This window comes from Octopus sinensis, linkage group LG5 (assembly GCF_006345805.1).
Source record: "Octopus sinensis linkage group LG5, ASM634580v1, whole genome shotgun sequence".
NCBI lineage: Eukaryota > Metazoa > Mollusca > Cephalopoda > Octopoda > Octopodidae > Octopus > Octopus sinensis.
Genome location: NC_043001.1, coordinates 67,077,449 through 67,098,098, shown reverse-complemented (window position 1 = coordinate 67,098,098; position 20,650 = coordinate 67,077,449). Strand labels below are relative to the sequence as shown.

The 20,650-nt window shown below is 35.4% G+C and overlaps 1 protein-coding gene across 1 annotated transcript in view; it reads left to right on the top strand.

Annotated features, from left to right (window-relative positions):
- The window catches only part of LOC115212177 (vascular endothelial growth factor receptor 2-like), a 296,084-nt gene extending 279,840 nt beyond the window's left edge, over positions 1-16,244 (top strand). Inside the window, exons 9-14 of the mRNA XM_029781015.2 lie at positions 223-333; positions 984-1,189; positions 2,046-2,159; positions 5,323-5,434; positions 13,418-13,514; positions 15,972-16,244. Of these exons, the coding sequence (XP_029636875.1) occupies positions 223-333; positions 984-1,189; positions 2,046-2,159; positions 5,323-5,434; positions 13,418-13,514; positions 15,972-16,146 (815 nt within the window). The 3' untranslated portion in view covers positions 16,147-16,244. The remainder of the gene's footprint in view (positions 1-222; positions 334-983; positions 1,190-2,045; positions 2,160-5,322; positions 5,435-13,417; positions 13,515-15,971) is intronic.
- The last annotated feature ends 4,406 nt before the right edge of the window (positions 16,245-20,650 follow it).

Genomic DNA, 20,650 nt, shown 5'->3' with positions numbered 1-20,650 from the left:
CTGCTTGGAAAAAAGTGAGAATTGGTGACAAGAAGAGCATCTTCCTCAACAAATGTTATCCAACCCATGCAAGCATTGGAAAAGTGGACACTATAATAATGATGATGATGGTGGTGGCAGCGGCGGTGGCAGCAGCTGCTGCTGCTACTGTTGCTGCTGCTGCTGATGCTATTGTTTACTGACTTGGGATAACTTTTAAATCCTGTTTTGTTTCTGTTTCAGTTGAAGCCACTGACAAGGAAAAAAAGTTCTTTCTGGAAGAAATGGAAGTGTTAAAAATGCTGCCACCTCACCACAATATTATCCATCTCATTGGATGTTATACACTCCATGGTAACAAATTGCATTAATTTAGTTTCTCTGTTTCATTTTCCTGTATTTCTTATATTTTTTCTTTATCAACAATTATTGTCAGATATGTGTGAACATATAAACTCTTGTAATATGTTTGTATTCACGGATATTGCCACATGTGTGTAGATACAAACATATTTCACATGTGAATAGGCACAAACATATTATGACATGTGTAGACAGAAACATTTCCACATGTGAGAATACAATATATTCCTGCCAGGCCTGTTAGAGACCCCAGAATGGGCTATGGGTTTGCCTTTCCTCTTCTATCTAAGGGATGTAAAATAAAGAAAGAAATATTTATATTGATTTTAAAGCTTCTACATGATGTTACCATTGCTCATAGCTGTATTCTAAAGTTAACGTGGTTTGTCAGACAGGAAGACTGGAGTTATGCACCTTTCCAAAGAGTACAACACATTGTCAGAAATTGCAAGATTTAAGTTCCTGATCATAATAAAGAAGGAAACATTAAGAACATTGATGGTCATTTTTGATATTGATGTGAATTTGTAGAGCAAGGAGAATTACAACTATAATGTTCTTTATTCCTACTCTTGATCCTGTACTCCTTATCTAACTTTAAGTGTTGTGTTTTTTTTTATTTAATTTCTGCTCCATCATAGAGCCACAGCTGATTGTGTTAGAATATGCAGCAGAAGGTACACTCAGAAACTATCTACAACGGCACCGTCTTGGTCAGCAGGAGATTGAGATTAACTCTGGACACCAGCAAGCTGTCAGATTGCGTAATTATGCTCTGACACCACAAATGATGCTCAACTTGGCAACCCAGATTTTGAGAGGAATGGAACATCTCTTGAGATTTAAGGTAAACATCATATATCATCTTCATCATCATTATGGGCTGATGGCTTCACAGGAACTGGCAGGGCCAGGGATCACACCAGATTCCATAGTCTATTTTGGCTTGGTTTCTACAACTGGATACCCTTCCTAATGCCAACCACTTTACAGAGTGTACTGGGTGCTTTTTACATGGCACTATCACCAGTGCTTTTTACATGGCACCAGCACCAGTTCTTTTTATGTAGCACCAACAACAATGTTTTTTTACATGGCACTTTGGTTTTAGGATATCAATTCTGTTGTGGTGGGTGAATCTTCTTGAATATGCACCACATATCTATGACCTCTGTTATCTCCTTTGTAAGGCTCAGTGTTTTGAGATCAGCCTTCAATACTTTGTGCCATGTCTTCCAAGTAAACATCTCTATTGATTGTCTGACCCTATGGAATAAACTTAAGATAAATGATTCCCTTCCATTTAAGATTATAATTAACATTATCTTTTTGTGTCCCTGATATACTTTTCTTGATTACAGTGACGATGAATCAACCCACCATCATAACTACGACTTTTGTTTCAACACTATTGCCATTCACCCATGTTTTCTCACCTGTTATGTCATTTTTTTCTGAACAGTTAACACTATTTAAATGATCGAACAACTCTGTTTCAAACCCGCAACTATATTATTAAAAATATTTAGGGTTACAAGAAGTTCGCTGTTGGGTGGTGGGGATGAGTTTCATAAAACATCTTAAATTTGTTAAAGAATATTCTTTTTCTTTTTTAAAAAATTCTAACAACTTGTCTTGATCCAAAGTGATCCTTTATGTCATTGTTGTACTTTAAGTCTTTGTTGCACTTTGTGTCATTGCAGCTTATCAGTTACCGTTTAACTTCAGCCAGTGTTCTAGTAGCAAAAGGTGGTGTGATCAGGTTGACTGGTTTTGGTTTCCAGGAAGATGTCATGTCTCGGAATCTATATGAAGCAGTAAGTAAACTGATTCCACAGTTCTTGTTTACAGTATTTCAAATTCAAATCTTCGTAAGAATGTTGACTTAGTAGAACAGAAATCATAGAATAAGAGATTTACTACTGTACAGTGTTTAACTTGATCTCACTAAATTCTAATTTCAAATCCTGCTTTTATTTTTATTCCTACAAAATTAATAAAATGCCAGTAATATACTGGATATTTATATCACCCTACCACCTATGCCCATACTCACTTTTTTGCAAAGTATTTGTTAAACCTAAAAATTATGAGTGTAAATTATACATAGGGAGTTATTGTTTCTCATTTTTGTTCTCAGTATTGTTCCATGACCATATTTGGTATAGCATAAGTTATATCTATTGTCTAAAAGTTCACTGATGTGTTAAAAGAGTTTAAATCTTAATGATAGTGTTACAATTTTCTATGATAATGCTAATACATTAAATGATTATTATATTTCATAAGTGTGCGCCATAAGATCATTAAATCATCATCATCACTGTTTAATATTCCATGCTGGCATGGGTTGAATGGTTTGACAGGATCTGATGGATACTAGAGCTGTATTGTGCTCCAGTGTCTACTTTGGCATGACTTCTACACCTGGATGCCTTTCCTAACACCAACAATTTTACAGTGTGTACTGGATGCTTTTTCCATGGCACTGGCACTTGTGAGGTTGCTAAGCAGCTTGCAAAATTAATGCCCCCCTTGACTGACTGGAATACAGTAAGGAGGAAAACAGCTTTATGCTAGGAGACAAGGAGTTAAAGTATGAGAGAAAGGAACAGAACACAATTGCTGTGGAGGAGTTACATGGCTACACACATTTAGAAGAGAGGGTAGCAGTAACCAGAGCAAAATTGGATAGCAATAAAAACAGTGGTTTGGAAATGTCAGGGTGGACTATCAAGGTACAAGATGGGTGGAAGTGAATGGGCACCGAAGAACAGGGAGTGTAAGTGGGTGGAGGTTGCAAGAGTGTATGGGAGAGTGAGGGATGATTAGAGATGTGGAAAAGGTGAAGGAGTGAATATAATGAATAAAGAACAATTATCAAAGGATGTTAAGTTTACATTTTAGGGGAGTGTTAACGACAGCTGTAGAGATTGGGTAGAGTTGAGAGTGGATGTAGTGACTAGTGGATAAGGGGTGGGGATAACAAATAATACAGGTAAGTTGGGGGAGGTAGGTGGAGTGAGAGATGACTTGCTATATAGGGAAAAAGGCAGTGAAGTGCAGCAGAATAGTAATGGTGATACAGTAGACAGGGGAAGGAAGAGAGAAAGAGAGATTATATGTGGTTAGGGAGGGTTCAAGTGTGTGAGGTAGAAGAAAGTATAATGCATCAAGAGAGCAAGAAATGTGATAGAGAAGGAGAGAATATGGTGGCTCAGTAGACTGATCAATGTAAACTGTAGGTGGAGAGGGCAGTATTAAGAATGAAGGAAGTGAAATGGTTTTGTGTTGTGAAAAAGATAAGCAGTATCAGGGGATGCTGGTGAAGTATGCAGTTCTGCTTACATTTAATTACTGCAGCAAAATACTGCCATTATAGAGATGATGGGTAATGAGGATTACTTGAAAAGGAAATTGTGCAAGGGACTCAGTTATGCATAGATATTCATTTTGTACTTCCAGAATCTCAGTTTTACTGAGATGGGTGGAACTTGTCATATACCATATATTGTCAGTCATCCCAGTCCTTTGTCATCTCCTCTATGATGTTCAAGGTCCTGGGATCAGCTTTCACCATTTATCCAATGTTTTCTTTGGTCTTCCTCTACCACAAGTTCCATTCACAAACTGCCCCCATTTATTTGCATCACTTTTCCATATCAGTTTAATCTTCTTTCTTGCACATCTGATTCCTGTTAAACATTTATTACTTCATAGGTATGCCATGAGGTCATTAAATATTTATTTCATTTTAGGGTTGGGTCACTAGTTTATATCACTCAGTGTTGTGTTCTGTTTTACCTCAAGGAAATGATTCACAAATGAAATGGAAAAACTGGAATAGTGATAGGACAGTGTACTTATTTGTCTATCTATACACTGTTGCTTACCTCAATTTGTGTGTATATTCTGTTATGACAACATAAAATTCTGATAATTTTGGGTTTTAATAACCTGCTAATATAAAGAAAAACACAAAGATATTTGAAATCATTTGAAATGTTAAAATCATTTAATACATACATTTATATATATGCACACACACACACACACACACACGCGTGCTTGCATGCATGGAAAATAAGGATAAACACAAGTTTAAATTAAAGTTCCTACTCTTGTTTCACCATTATGGTTGTTTGGAACCCCATGGTTTAAGTTCCAAATGCAAAAGGAGCTCAACCATAACAGACCATTACAGTTGTCCTAAGACCTGAAGTTCCAGATAGATATAGATGTTCAATGACAATGGAATACTACACAGTATTGTAGTTAATTGACAAGTATACAGAAAGCAGACCAAATTATAAAAATCTACTTAACAGCAGCTCTAATAATGGTGCTAAACATAACAGTAGCAGTTATACATCTACTTGTGCACATTATTTCTATTTTATTTATATATAGGCGCAGGAGTGGCTGTGTGGTAAGTAGCTTGTTTACCAACCACATGGTTCCGGGTTCAGTCCCACTGCGTGGCACCTTGGGCAAGTGTCTTCTACTATAGCCTCGGGCCGACCAAAGCCTTGTGAGTGGATTTGGTAGACGGAAACTGAAAGAAGCCTGTCGTATATATGTATATATATATATATATATATGCGTGTGTGTGTTTGTGTTTGTCCCCCTAGCATTGCTTGACAACCGATGCTGGTGTGTTTATGTTACTTAGTGGTTCGGCAAAAGAGACCGATAGAATAAGTACTAGGCTTACAAAAGAATAAGTCCCGGGGTCGAGTTGCTCGATTAAAGGCGGTGCTCCAGCATGGCCGCAGTCAAATGACTGAAACTAGTAAAAGAGTAAAAGAGTATATGTAAATATTTCCACTTAAATTTTTTAGTATTGTATTGAATGATCCATATATTTATTACATGATTAAATTTTTTTTGTAATTGATTGACCAATGGTTATACTACTATGGTCAATGTAATAATATCCATAGTGACACAGTCTATGATTATTATTTGATTCCATTTCAGACATCATTGCCAGTACGATGGATGTGTCCAGAATCTATTAAAGAACGTATCTTTAACATTACAACTGATGTTTGGGCTTTTGGTATTCTTCTGTGGGAAATCATACATTTTGGTAAAGATCTTCATATTTATATATATTTTGCATGTATGTATTAACGCATGTATGAGTATATATTATGTATGTAAATGTATGTATGTGCAAACCAATACAACTGTGTATGGTTAAGCCATTGATGGCTAAACTGGCGAGCTCAGAAAACATGCTTAGCAAGGAAGGTGAACTTTTGGATACTTTATGGAGGACAGATGAACCAAGGAGAACCAATGGTCAACCAATAATATGTGTCTGTGTAGTCAGCTGGTTTAGTGGTTAAGTGTGGATTTCATAATCATAAGGCCATGAGTTCAATTTCTGAATAGGGTGGTGTGTTGTCTTGAAGCAAGGAACTTCATTTCACAGTGTACTCAGTTTTCAACTGAATACCAACCCAATGTTGATGCTCACTCCCTTTCTCTCTCTTTCCCTTCTCCCCCTCTCTCTCTCTCTCTTCCCTATCTCTCTCCCTTCTCCCTTCCTCTCTCTCCAGCTGTCACATTTTCAACGTTCCACTGGATGAAGGGTGGAAGGGACAAGAGAATGCTTGTCTGCTCGCAACTATAGATGCAATTAAAACAATTAGCAAAAGTATGGCATAAGCTACCAAGTCATACTAAGCTTTGTGTGTGTGTGTGTGTGTGTGTGTGTGTGTGTGTGTGTGTGGTGTGTGTGTGTGTGTGTGTGGTGTGTGTGTGTGGTGTGTGTGTGTGTGTGTGTGTGTATTTTCCCTTATGCCACTTACTATTATTTAATGTGTAGGTTGTTTCGAATCCACCCCCATCTTTCTTTTAAAGTGTAAATCAAGCTTCTGGTTTTTATATATATCACAAACTGACAATGGACCTTTTGCTGTAGTTTTAAGGTACCAAGAACATCTGCAATAATAAAATACTGCCACATTTATAGTTTCCTTACATATGAGACTGTAGAGGATGTAGGAGAAGTCTTTTATCTCTTATATGTTTCAGTCTTTTATATGTTTTAGTCAAATGAATTCACCTTAGTAGTTTTATTTTAAGCCTGGTACTTATTTTTTTGCTCCCTTTTGCTGAATCACTAAGTTATGGGGAACATAAACACACCTACACCCATTGTCAAGCAGTGATGGGGAATAAGCACAGACACAGATACACAAACACATATGACAAACTTTTTTCAGTTTCCAACCAAGGTTTTGGTTGGCTCAAGGTTATAGTGGAAGACACTTGCCAAAGGTGTCATACAGTAGAACTGAACCCAGAACCATGTTGTTGGAAGGCAAAGTTTTTACCACACAGCAACACCTGCACCTATAATGAGAGCAGTTGTGATTTCTTGATTACCCCTAGGACTGTACCCTTATTACGGTGCCTCTGCTGTCTAAGGGATAGAGTTTGGTTCCTGCAATACTGTTGTATGTCTTCATTTGTGTCAGTGTTTGTAACAAGAAGGCACTGGTGAGTCAACAGCCATCATAAACACGCATGTGTGTGTGTATATATATATATATATATATATAATACAGAATGGTTCACAACTGTAAGTATTTGGAGTACTGTAAAGCTGGGATTTCATTTGACCTCAGGCCAAATGACCAGATGCAATTAGTAGCAACAAGATGCTGTTTATTAAAACTTTTGCAGTGGGAACTTCAAAATAGATATGACAGAGATACCTGTATGACAGGTGGATGGTAGTATTGGTAGAGCATCACAGCCAATGGAGGTACAATTTTTAGGGTGCTATGACAGGTAAATAGCATATTTGGTAAAGCGTTGGACAAAATACTTTATGGCAGTAAATAGTTTACATGATATTCTTGAGTTCAGTTCTTACCTGGTTGCATATTGACTGACTGCCATCCTATTGCTGACACTAAAATTAATACTGAAATAAGTGGAATCACCACCTGCTACAAAAATATGTTCAGCTATTGACCTTGTCATGTGAAAGACCAGGATATATAGTAGCATACTTGGAAATAAATAAAGGTTTGTAACTAGTAGGGCATCTGACAAATGAAAAAATATTGTCTCAATGAGACTTGTGCTAGCATGGAAAAAGTAGGCATTAAAATGATGTTAACCCTTTCGTTACCAAACCGCCCAAAAAAAATTTTGGTTAATGTGACCAAGCAGCCCAAAACCGCCTGAATTTACCTATTCATATTTAAATGAGAATATCAGAGCAAATCTCTTTAGTACATTCGTGAAAACACGTATTATACCTCATAAAGAGTTCAACTACAGTTTTGTACAACAATCGAAGTGTAATTTTAATTCCGTGAATTTTGAGAGATTTTTTTCCGAAATTTGTTCCTATTGTGTTTTCAAAATTTGTAATTCTGACAAAAAATGGATACGAATTTCATAATATCAAGCAGCGAGTCAGAATTCGAAGGATTTCCTGCTGAAGACCTTCATAAATCTAACTCTATAACTGAAAAAAAAAAGCATGTGGTATTTGATAATGAATCTGATGTTTCATTTTCCGAAAGTGAAAACAGTGAATCTGAGAGTTCCGACAGCGATAAAGAAAATGAATTGGCACCTGAATGGAGTGAAAATTTAAAAACTGTTTCTTTCGGTGATTTTTCTGAAGAAACTGGACCAAGCCACAGACTTTCCCAGAAGAGTAAAGCCTTAGACTATTTCTTTTTACTTTTTCGAATGAGCCTATTTGAAATCATTATGGCAGAAACAAACCGTTACGCTAAATGTAAACAAAACGAAAGAAAGTGGTTTCCCATAACCTTAAATGAAATTAAGACTATTTTGCCATAAATATTATTATGGGTATCAGAAAGTTACCCAGAATAACAAATTCTATCGTAAAATTTTGTTGTATACCCAATTGAATATTAGCTAATAACCCATTTTCTATAGCGATGTTTGAACAAAATTTTAATAATTTTATATTTTGTTGAATTTACCTGTATCTACCTGCAATTAGAGTCACTTTGTGACAAAAATTATAGTATAGAATTGGTTGAGAACATTTCATTAAATTATCTTCCAAAATTCACGTTAATATATTGATAAATAAAAAAGTTATAGTTGTTTAATGAAACCAGACTAAATTTATGATTACATTATAAATTAATTGAAACACATAAGGGGTGTATTTTGGTCAGAAATATAGTAACGAAAGGGTTAATATACTCACTCATCATCATCATCATCATTTTTCCATGCTTGCATCAATCAGATGGAATTTGTTGAGGGAGATTTTCTAAGGCTGAATGCCCTTCCCATTGCCAGCCTTCACTATTATTGCAGCAAGGTAATATTTCCCACAGCCAGATATATTTTCATGGAAGGCTGGAAATGAACATCACTTTTATGATGTTGACACTCATTTACAATTGTTGTATGATGTCAAAGCAAAGACATATACACAGACACATGCACACATATAGATATGCTTGCATACATATAGACAAAAAATCTACCAAGTGAGAGATTCAAACAATATCAAACTAGAGTACTACTATTTTTACTATTACTAATAAACCATTGCTAAATGAGCTGGAATAAAAATTTCAATAATTAACCAATTCATAAAATAATTAGACAAAGTAGGTAGGTAGCAATGTAATTCTCTAAAAACTCGGTCATTCAGTGCAGTACCACCTACCTGAATTCTTCATGTCTAAATAATTCCTCCAATACCTCTGTATCAGTTATTAATCTGTTGGGATAAACTATAGAAAGTCTTTAATATTCTCATTTTCAGCTTTGTTAAGCAACATTCTTGAATGATATTTACTTTCCCTCAATACTTACATACAGTTATCATTACTTCACTGCAGTCTGTTAATACAGACTTCACTACTATTATTCTTGGAGTTTGGTATTTGGTTCTCTGATATAAGCAGCACAAGCCGGAAGAACTGTTATATTCAATAGGTTTCACGTAAACATGCTTATGCTTTACAATTCTTTAGATTTTAAAGAACTACAATACTTTGTGATTTCATTACTTTTTGTGAGGGTTAGTATTATTTTGATTATTGCTTCTTTTTTTTTTAATGTAGGTTTACTGATTTTTTTTTTGTTGTTATTTTTGGTATTTTTGGAATAAAGAATTCACCAAAGTAGTTTTCTGAAATATGGAATTCACGACTGATGTTTTATGCAACAGAACAATCTTGATGAAAGAAGTTTAATTTTACCATTCTTTAACACTTGGAATAATTGAAGAATTGATTTCCTTTGATAGTTACTAAGAAATAAATTCAGATACGCCTATATACATACATTCATAGATGCATAATTGTGTGTGTGTATATATATATGTGTGTGTGTGTGTGTGTATACACACACATACTCAGACACAAACATATTCATTCACACACATATATATATACACAGATACATACATGCACAAATATCTTCATATATACATTCGTATCTAAAGCTTAACTTGTAATAACTACATATACACATGCAAAGATGTATGTATGTATGTATCTATGTATGTATACACACACAGATTCATACATAGAACAACATGTATACATATACACACAAGTACACACATATATACACGTGCTGATACATTCATACATATTGCTGTTCTCTAAATTCTAGTGAAAAGGAACTTGTTTTTAGGTTAGAAACTAGCTCTATCATTGGAATACATATATACATACATGCATATACTCACAAACATATATGCACACAAGCTCCTTTATGCACAAAGGTACAAAGAAATCACCATCTGATAGACACCCATACCAGCATTTATGTATTGTGCAAAGTGAGATTTTCCATATGCACATATATGTAGAATTATACACAGTAAAAGAAAGCCAGGTATGCACATATATTTACATATATACATACATGCCTACATGCATACATACATTACAAACGTACATTACACACACACACACATATACATAAAAGAGAGAGAGATACCCAGACTTCATTATATACAAACTCGCATAGAAAGAGAAAATACATATTCATATATACATATAGTGACTAAAATATTGACACATATATGTAAGAACTTAGTCACACACATGCACTAAGAATTACACACACACACAAACATATTTATATTGACAAATATATACAAAGGCATATTTATAATACTGAATGCCTTCACAAACAGACACATTGAGAAATGTATATCAACAGCTATATATACACAAACAGCCATTAATGTACCAGATGTCCCTCAATTAAGGTAGAATTTAAATGTCAATATTATATTAAATACTGTCTTAGTAATTGAAACTCTTGGTAGACACACATCCACACGAGCGTGCACACACACACACACACACATATACCAAACTTCTTTCAGTGCTGCACAGTGGGACTGAACTCAAAACCACATGGTTGGAAAGTAAACTTCTTACACATACATCCTACACATTAGGGAGAGAGTCAACTTGGACGAGATGCAGTTTGGGTTCAGGCCAGGGAAAAGTACTACTGATGCTATATTCCTGGTCAGACAGCTGCAGGGGAAATACCTAGCCAAAGATTAGCCCCTGTACCTGGCTTTTGTTGACATGGAGAAAACCATCGACAGGGTCACCCGATCCCTTATCTGGTGGTCAATGAGAAAACTAGGGATAGATGAATGGTTAGTGAGTGCTGTGCGAGCCATGTACAGGGACGCTGCTAGTAAGGTGAGGGTTGGCAACGAGTACAGTGAAGAATTCAAGGTAGAGGTTGGGGTCCACCAAGGTTCAGTCCTCAGTCCCCTCCTATTTACCATAGTCCTCCAGGCAATAACGGAGGAATTCAAGACAGGATTCCCCTGGGAGCTCCTCTATGCTGATGACCTTGCTCTAATTGCTGAGTCACTATCAGAACTGGAGGAGAAGTTTCAGGTGTGGAAGCAAGGATTAGAATCGAAGGGCCTTAGAATCAACCTAGCCAAAACCAAAGTCCTAATAAGTAGGAAGGTAGACCAATCACAAACGCCTTCAGGTAGATGGCCCTGCTCGATCTGTAAAAAAGGTGTAGGTAGAAACTCTATAAGGTGCACCAAGTGTAAGCTATGGACACATAAGAGGTGCAACAATGTCAAAGGAAGGCTAACTAGGAAAATAGTTTTTGTCTGTGGCAGATGCTCAGGAGCAATAATAACTGAAAATGTGCAGAGACTAACTTCTACCACGTTCCAGGGAGAAAAACTAGAAGTAGTTGATAGCTTCCGCTACCTGAAACTGTAACTGCTAGAGTAAGAATAGCCTCGGTAAAGTTCAGAGAGCTCTTACCCCTGCTGGTGACAAAAGGCCTCTCGCTCAGAGTAAAAAGCAGACTGTATGATGCATGTGTACGAACAGCCATGCTGCATGGCAGTGAAACATGGGCTGTGACTGCTTAGGATATGCGTAAGCTCGCAAGAAATGAAGCCAGTATGCTCCGATGGATGTGTAATGTCAGTGTTCATAATCGACAGAGTGTAAGTACCTTGAGAGAAAAGCTGGACCTAAGAAGCATCAGATGTGGTGTGCAAGAGAGACGTTTGCGCTGGTATGGTCATGTGACGAGAATGGCTAAAGATAGTTGTGTGCAAAAGTGCCACACCCTAGCGGTTGAGGGAACCTGTGGAAGAGGTAGACCCAGGAAAACCTGGGACGAGGTGGTGAAGCACGACCTTCGAACTTTAGGTCTCACCAAGGAAATGACTAGAGACCGAGACCTATGGAAGTATGCTGTGCGTGAGAAGACCCGGCAAGACTAGTGAGACCATAACCCGTGGCCTCTACCTGGTATGTAGCCAGTCAACTTATACATACCTTTCCTTCTTGGGACACAAAACTCCACTTGTGAAGACCCGTTGAGGCAAGTGAAAATCAAAATCAAAACCAAACCAAATCAAATCAGATATCAGAAAGCAGAACCAAAATCGAAGTCGATCAACATCAATGGAAATTGCAGCTGTGATACCAGTGCCGATGACAAGTAAGCGAACCATCCGATCGTGGCCGTTGCCAGCGACGCCCCGACTGGCCTCCGTGCCAGTGGCACGTAAAAAGCACCATCCATTTGTGGCCGTTGCCAGCCCCGCCTGGCCCCCGTGCCGGTGGCACGTAAAAAGCACCATCCGTCCGTGGCTGTTTGCCAGTTCCGTCTGGCACCTGTGCGTGTGGCACGTAAAAAGCACCCACTACACTCACGGAGTGGTTGGCGTTAGGAAGGGCATCCAGCTGTAGAAACACTGCCAGATCAGACTGGGCCTGATGAAGCCTTCTGGCTTCACAGACCCCAGTTGGACCGTCCAACCCATGCTAGCATGGAAAGCGGACGCTAAATGATGATGATGATATATATATAAATAATATATATATTGGGGTAGAATTCACAAAAAAACAAAAGACAAAGACAGGTTGTATAAGCAGATGTATAAGCTTAATGCTCTGGAAGTGAAAAAGTCTTTAATGTTTCGAGCCTACTCTCTTCCACAGAAAGAAACAAGGAGAGAAAATAAAGAATGTGTAGCAGTTAGCGATCTATCATGGCGAATGCCAAACAGAGGGGTCACTCAGGAGAGCTAAGAAGAAGGGGAGATAATAAAGCAGGGGTGATCCCAAAATGAAGGTGCGCGTGCATGTGTATAAGAAAGCATATATGTGCATGTGGAAGAGAGCTGGTGACTTTGACATGTGCATATGTGGATTATGGTGTGGATGCTGGGAAATGGTCAGTGCTAGTGTGTGCGTGGTAGTGTGATGTGATGTGGTGTGTTGTGGTATGATGGTGTGTGGTGTGATGTGGTGGCGTTGGGATGTGGTGGAGACGAGAGTGGGGAAAGTAAGGGTGGGGGTGGGTGAGGGTTGGGGTTGTGAATGCATTAGTTTGATGCTCAGTTTAAGATTCGAAAAAAGGTTGTATGTGTGTAATATTTATAAATAACTTATGCCAGCATCCAAAGCAGATGTATGATGATGATACATGCAGATAGTCTTTGTGTGTGTGTGTACAGAATATTCAATATGTCAGGTGATATATATATATATTTGCCACTGTAAACTTTGCCTTATCTTTATAGGTCTGACACCTTACCCAACTATGGGACCACAGGAAGTGTGTGAGAAGGTTACCAGTGGATATCGCATGCCACAGCCACCACAATGCAGTGCTGAATTGTAAGTAAACGTTTCAGAGATATTTCAATGGAGATTATATTTTTAAAGAAGCACAATGGTGATTATGGTCAAGGTGTTACACATCTTTAATCCAAATCTCTCTATTACAGCCATTGTTTTTATTGTTGTTTAGCCCCAGACCAGCCCTGATCCAACAGACTTTTGAAGGTGTTCCAGCTGTGACCATTCCACCTTTTGCTCTTCTATAATTTATCTAAGACTACATAATCTGATTGATGTATTCACGTTTTTATGATAGCTGGTTACTTTTTCTAGCAGGTTGACTACTTATGTAGAGCCCTTTATTAGTTCAAATAACTCACATGTAATACATACTTTATGAAATATATAAAATAGTATAGTAGATTGGTCAAAGATATCCCACCCATGGCCACCAAGTATTTTTATGGCAGTTTTCTAAGAAAGCAGTAATTCTGAATATATATATATCACCTGACATATTGAATATTCTGTACACACACACACAAAGACATATCTGCATATATCATCATCATACATCTGCTTTGGATGCTGGCATAAGTTATTTATAAATATTACACACATACAACCTTTTTTTCGAATCTTAAACTGAGCATCAAACTAATGCAGGTAGAGAGATCTGTTTAGTTGTGCCTGGCAATTTTTATTGTGTTAGTGACATGATACAACCAGTCCTGTCTGTAAAATGGTTGGTGAAAGAAGAACATCCTACTATATAAACAAAGTAACAAAAACATGTGACATATATTACAATAAGCATTGGAGGTTTTCTCTCTCGGTGTATGTGTGTTTGGTGATGAAGGACTGGACCAAGTGGGGAAATATTGGGTTGTCACAAACCTGTCCAACTCATGTCAAGATAGGAAACAATGGGAGTTAAACAATAATGAGAATGCTGTGTATATATCTTTTATCTTGTTTCAATCATTTGCTGCGGCCATGCTGGGGCACCACCTTGAAGGGTTTTAGTTGAACAAATCAACCTCAGGACTTATTTTTTAAGCCTAGCACCACAAAATTTTCCTAAAACTAGTTCTATGTGGTCTATTATTGTTAGAATTATTTTCACTATACTGGATCTTTGAGAATCCACTTTTCTTTAATGCATTATTATAATACAGCGTGGCATTTTGAAACACTGTCTCATCTGAAGATATTGATATGTGCCTTCCTATATTACTAACTTGTTTTTTAAGAAATACAGGTGGATGATTTGATTCTTTGCTAATATAACATAGCTTTTCATTGGGCTTGTGATAGGGTTCAAATTTATCTAACTGCTAATCTAAGTTGATACCTAAAAAATCTATGTTTGTATATATATATATATACCCACACACACATACACACATTCAGTTTCTATCTGACAAATCCACTCAAAGCTTTTGTTGGCCCAAGGCTATAGTAGAAGACAATTGCCCAATGTGCCATGCAGTGGAAGTGAACCCAGAAACATGTGGTTGGGAAGCAAGCTCTTTACCTCTCATTTTTTATTTCTCTTGATATCTAGGATTCATTAGGCTGGTTACCCAGTTTCCATGGTATACATGTGACTGAGATTACAACATTCTGCCTGAATGGAATGCTGGTCCATTGCTGAGGTCCAGACAAAAAATTATGAGGAAAGAGAATAGGTTGATTACATGAATCCCAGTTCCTAATTGGTGCTTTATTTCATCAACCCCAAATGATGAAAAGTAAACTTGACTTTGGTAGGATTTGAACTCAGACTATAAAAAGCAGAAAGAAATGCTGCTGAGCATTTTATCTGACATGCTAATGATCCTGCCAGCTTGCTGCCTTAATGCTGTACATAGAACTTCATTAATTAACCCTTTTCATTCCAACCTGCCTGAGAGTGCCCTTGTTTTAAAGTAATCTAAATCAAAAGCTTTCCATTAAAATTTCATGATAATTTATGTTCCAAACACCAGCTTAATGATGACAATATTATTTTACTATATTCTTAATTATTTTCAAAATTAATTGAAGCAAAGGTGGTAGCAAAAAGGTTAATGGATCCTTCATTTTTATTAAAGAAAAAAAAAATAATAAGGAGTGATTTGAAGGCTGTTTCTAGCACCCTTGCAGAATCAAAACAACAAACATTGTGCTGTTATTTTTAACAAAACAAAACTACCTTATATATCATATATATCTGCAGGATTTTCTTCAGTAAGGAATTTCCAAACATTTTGTACCACTAATGTGTGTGTGTGTGTGTATATATATATAAAGTTGGAATTTACAAAAAAACAAAAGACAGGTGTATAAACAACAAACAGGTGTATTAGTTTAATGCTCGGGAAGGTGAGAAATTCTTTTACAGAAGGGAACATGAGAAAATATATAAATATACACATACATGTGTGTGTGTGTATACGTTTGTATATATATATATATGTCAATAGCAAATGATGAAGACTAACATATTGATCACTCTTTATATTTCTTCAGGTATGGCTTGATGTTATCCTGTTGGCAGAGCCACCCAGCCAATCGGCCCTCACTGGAAGAACTACATCATTTGTTGAAAAGCATGAGCAGGGTTTATTCTGAACATATATTGTTTGAAAAGATACCAGAGTATCAAAGAGCTAGCCCTTATGATCAATTAGATAGTGATTTGTGAAAGTAGTCAGAGGTTAGGTGCAGTGAATGATGAAGAAAGGATGTCTGAGTAGAATGAAGGAGGAAGTATGTGGAAAACATGACACAAATAAACAAAAATGATGAGGTTCTATTTATATGAGCAATTATCAAAACACTAAAGCCACAATGCAAAAAAAATCAAATTCATATATACATCCATCAACTGGATGTTATAATATACAGTTTCTTTAACAAATGCCAATATAAAAGTGTGTGTATATTATATATATATATATATATATATATATATATATATATATATATATATACACACACACACACACACACTCACACACACACACACACACACAGACACACACATATATGATTTAAATCTATGTATAATCTTGTAGGGTCATATGTAATATAGTGGGTAGACATGGTTACCATATCTTAAGCTCTTCCTACATAAATATCTTGAATAAATTCTTCATATCATATTAAGGGCAGTGTTCAGGCCAGAAATCAAAGAGCTATGAGTTCTGTTTCCAAAAGGTAAAAGAATTTTCAGGTTTGATTAAATTATTTGAATAATACTTATAATTACACACACATGCCTATATGTAACACTCACACAGGGTAGTGTGATTTGCTGGTTTAAGCTTGTCCTAACACCATAAACATAATCAGGTGGTTAAAAATGTGTTCCAGGCATCTAGATTTGACTGGTTCAAACTACATTTCTGTCATTCTCAGTGACTGTCTCATTGGATTCCTTTAACTAGTGATGATATATTGTCCACAAATTACAATATAAAATATATATTTTTAAGTCAATTAATTAGTTAAATGAATAAATGCAATATGACATATTAATTGTTAATAATATAGAAATCTGTAACTTACCTACCAATAATGTATGCACAGGTGCAGCAGAAAAACCACTGAAAACGTACACTACCAAGAATGGTGAATATGGAAGTTTTTTGCCACTTGTATATATAGCTGATATCAAATATATACACCTGGTCATGGTTTCTCATATTAGCACAAGGCCACACCTAGTGTGTGTGTGTGTTAAAGAATAGGAATTTAGGAACCCCAGGTGAATACCAAGTCAAAACTCCATGCAAGATCTTGGTTAACAGTATGGATAGTTAACAAAATCAGAAAAAAGTATTTGGTTAATCATATTTGTAATATCCAAATAAGATATCCATACAAACTGGAAATCTAGGGAAATGCACTGATAGAACATAAAAGTAAACAAAGGAATGAAGGTGATATATTACATTTTTTAATCAGTGATGATCATTTCAATAATCAGTACAATTTTGTAATGTCAATCACCATGATGGGTTGTACATATAAATTATATAAGTCCATATGATATTATAAGTTCTAGTAGTCATTTCTTCAGACTAATATAGCATCAAACTAAATACTTTATATATATATATATTATATTTAGCTGTTAAATTGTTGACATTTCTGTTAAACATTAATTTATTATTGAATTTATATACAATCACAAATATGCTAATACTTTTTAATCCAATACTCCAGCATTTTGAAGTTTATTCCAGGAATCCATATACATAAATACAAGCATTAGTGAATACCATGTGTGTGTGTATATATATATATTTATGTGTGTGTGTGTATATGTATATATATGTATATATACAGGGGTTGAACAAAATAATGGAAACACCTTAAAATTTTAAACAAATTTATTTTAATATGGTGTAGGACTGCCATTGGCAGTAATTACAACTTGAATTCTTCGAGGTATGGACTCATACAAAGTTTGAATTGTTTCCAAAGGAATTTTTGTCCATTCTTCAGCTAAAACAGTCTCCAGTTCTTGTAGTGATGATGGTGGGGGATATAAACTCCTTACTTGTTTTTCTAAAATGTGCCATAATATTGGGATCTGGGGACTGTGGTGGCCAGATAAAATATTCAACTTCACTAGAATGTTCCTTGTGCCATTCAGTAACAACTTTAGCTGTATGAATTGGTGCATTATCATTCTGAAAGAATGCACTACCCTCCGTAAACAGTTCTGCAACCATAGGATGAATTTAATCAGATAAAAGGCTTAAATAGTCTTGACTATTAATTCTGCCATGAAGGGAAACCATTCGGCCAGCAGATTTCCAAGATATAGCCCCACAGATCATCAGAGATCTTCCTCCATGTTGGAAGAAGGCAGTCTGGGTCAAATGCTTCTTTTGGCTGTCTCCACATGTATACTCAGCCAGTGGTTGGAAATAGGGTAAAGGATGACATGTCCAAGAAAATAACATTCTAGGGACCAATTCTGTAGGTTTTTACTCCACTCTAAATGCTTTGCAACATTTGTTTTTTGTCTTTGTGCAGTTCTTGGTGAACAGTTTTTGTGGAAATGGGGTTCTCAAGGTGGTCATTAAGTTCTGCAGTAATTTAAGGAGCTGTACTTTTGTGATCCTTTCTAACAATTCACATAAGAGTCCGACAGTCCCTGTCTGAAAGTTTTGGTTTTCTTCCAGAGTTTTGTTTCAATGAGGAGGTTTTTCCCTCTTTCTCAAAGGCTGTCATTACTTTCAAGACAATACTTCTTGATACACCAAACATTTCAGCTGTTTTCATTATGCTTGCACCTGCCATATGAGCACCAACAATTTGACCTCTTTGAAAGTCCAATAGATATATCCTTTTAATAAATTTTAATTACCTTTTCTGATGACATCTGAAAAGAAACAGCAATTTTAGCAACACTAATAATAAATCAAAATACATAAAAATAAACAAGCTTTTGACGGTTTTATAGATATTTCAAAATTATGATGCTAGGTGTTTCCATTATTTTATCCAACTCCTGTATCTATATCATGTCTAGGGAGAGTCATGATGCCTATATAATTGACACACACACTGGTTCAATTCTTCTCATTTATTAAATATCCAATCGCAAAACAGCAATGAAAGAGCTTTGACAAAAAAAACTGGATGAGTGGAATTGAACCAATGTGTATGTTAATTATATTGGTATGTTGGTTCTCCCTAGATACAACAAAATTTGTTTCAACACACAAATTCGCATAAAGAATATTCTGATACAAAAACGAAATATATATATGTGTGTATATATGTATATATATATATGTGTGTGTATATATATAATATTAGGGAGTATAACTCCAAACTTACAAGGAAAAATTCATTTAGTATTAAATCAAATTTCACAATACAAATATATAATATATATAAATAAGAGAAACACCACTATTATGTAATTCAAACAATGATAGACATAAACCAAATCATAAAGAAACAATAAAATATATTATAAAACAAATAACTAGATCACAAAAAGTACAAAAAATTAATAAACAATATATAATAAGTAAAAAGACTATGTACGTTTCATGGCTATAATTTCAAATCGAATTACAATTAAATTTAAATTTAATTATAAAACAATCCAATTAAAAAGTATAGTCACTCCTCAGGTCAACAATATATATATAAGTATATATGTATGTATATATATGTGTGTGTGTATATATATATATATACACACACACATACATACAGTTTTGTTAATGGGTGTGTGTATTGAAACACATACACACACATTGATGAAACTGTGGTTTTTATATTTATTAAAGTTCAATTTCAATATTTACATTCCACCCATTAGTTGTACTCAAAAAGAAGAAGAAAAGAAAAGCAGATCAAAAAGGAAATCAAAAATTTTTTCCCTCCAACTCAGTATTCTTTACCACCCTTCACATTGAATTTCTGTATGTATGGCATGTGTATGTGTGTACATACACACATGCATACACATAGAAAAATTGCTCAGTTGGGGATCAAGGAGACTAGAAATCCAAACAAGACTCCATACAAGTTATACTGTGTATAAATGTTTATATGTTGAATGTTTTAGTAACGATACACTAGTTTCACTAGTTCAGTATCACATTTGATGAGCTTTTGAAGCAGTGAAAGCACAGTTTCTTTGCTAAAGCATTTAATTTATAAAATACTCTTACATATACATATGTATGTACATACACACAAATATGAAAATGTTTTGAGAAGTTCTTACATAGTAAAACAAACTATACATTTATCAGCATAAGTATCAACAGTTTTAATTTCCTCTGCTCTAAACTAGTATTGTCTTGTTTAGTGTGCAATCTCTATTGTTCTAATGAACACATCCTACAATACACAAGTATACACACACACACATGTATATGGGTGTATATATATATATATATATATATATATATATATATATACATACATACACACACACACATGTCATTACCATTTATTATTTCCATAGACATTTCTTTAATGTTTTATACTACTTACATCTCATTCTACCATTCTATCACCTTATCGTTCTATCATTCTTTTACCTTATCCATTCCATCATTCTGTTTCACCTTATCATTCTGTCATTCTAGTTTCAATTACTGCAGTAATTTTCTCTCTAAGAAAACTTTATTCTCAAGGGAAGAAACACCTTCTACTTCCTTTTTGCC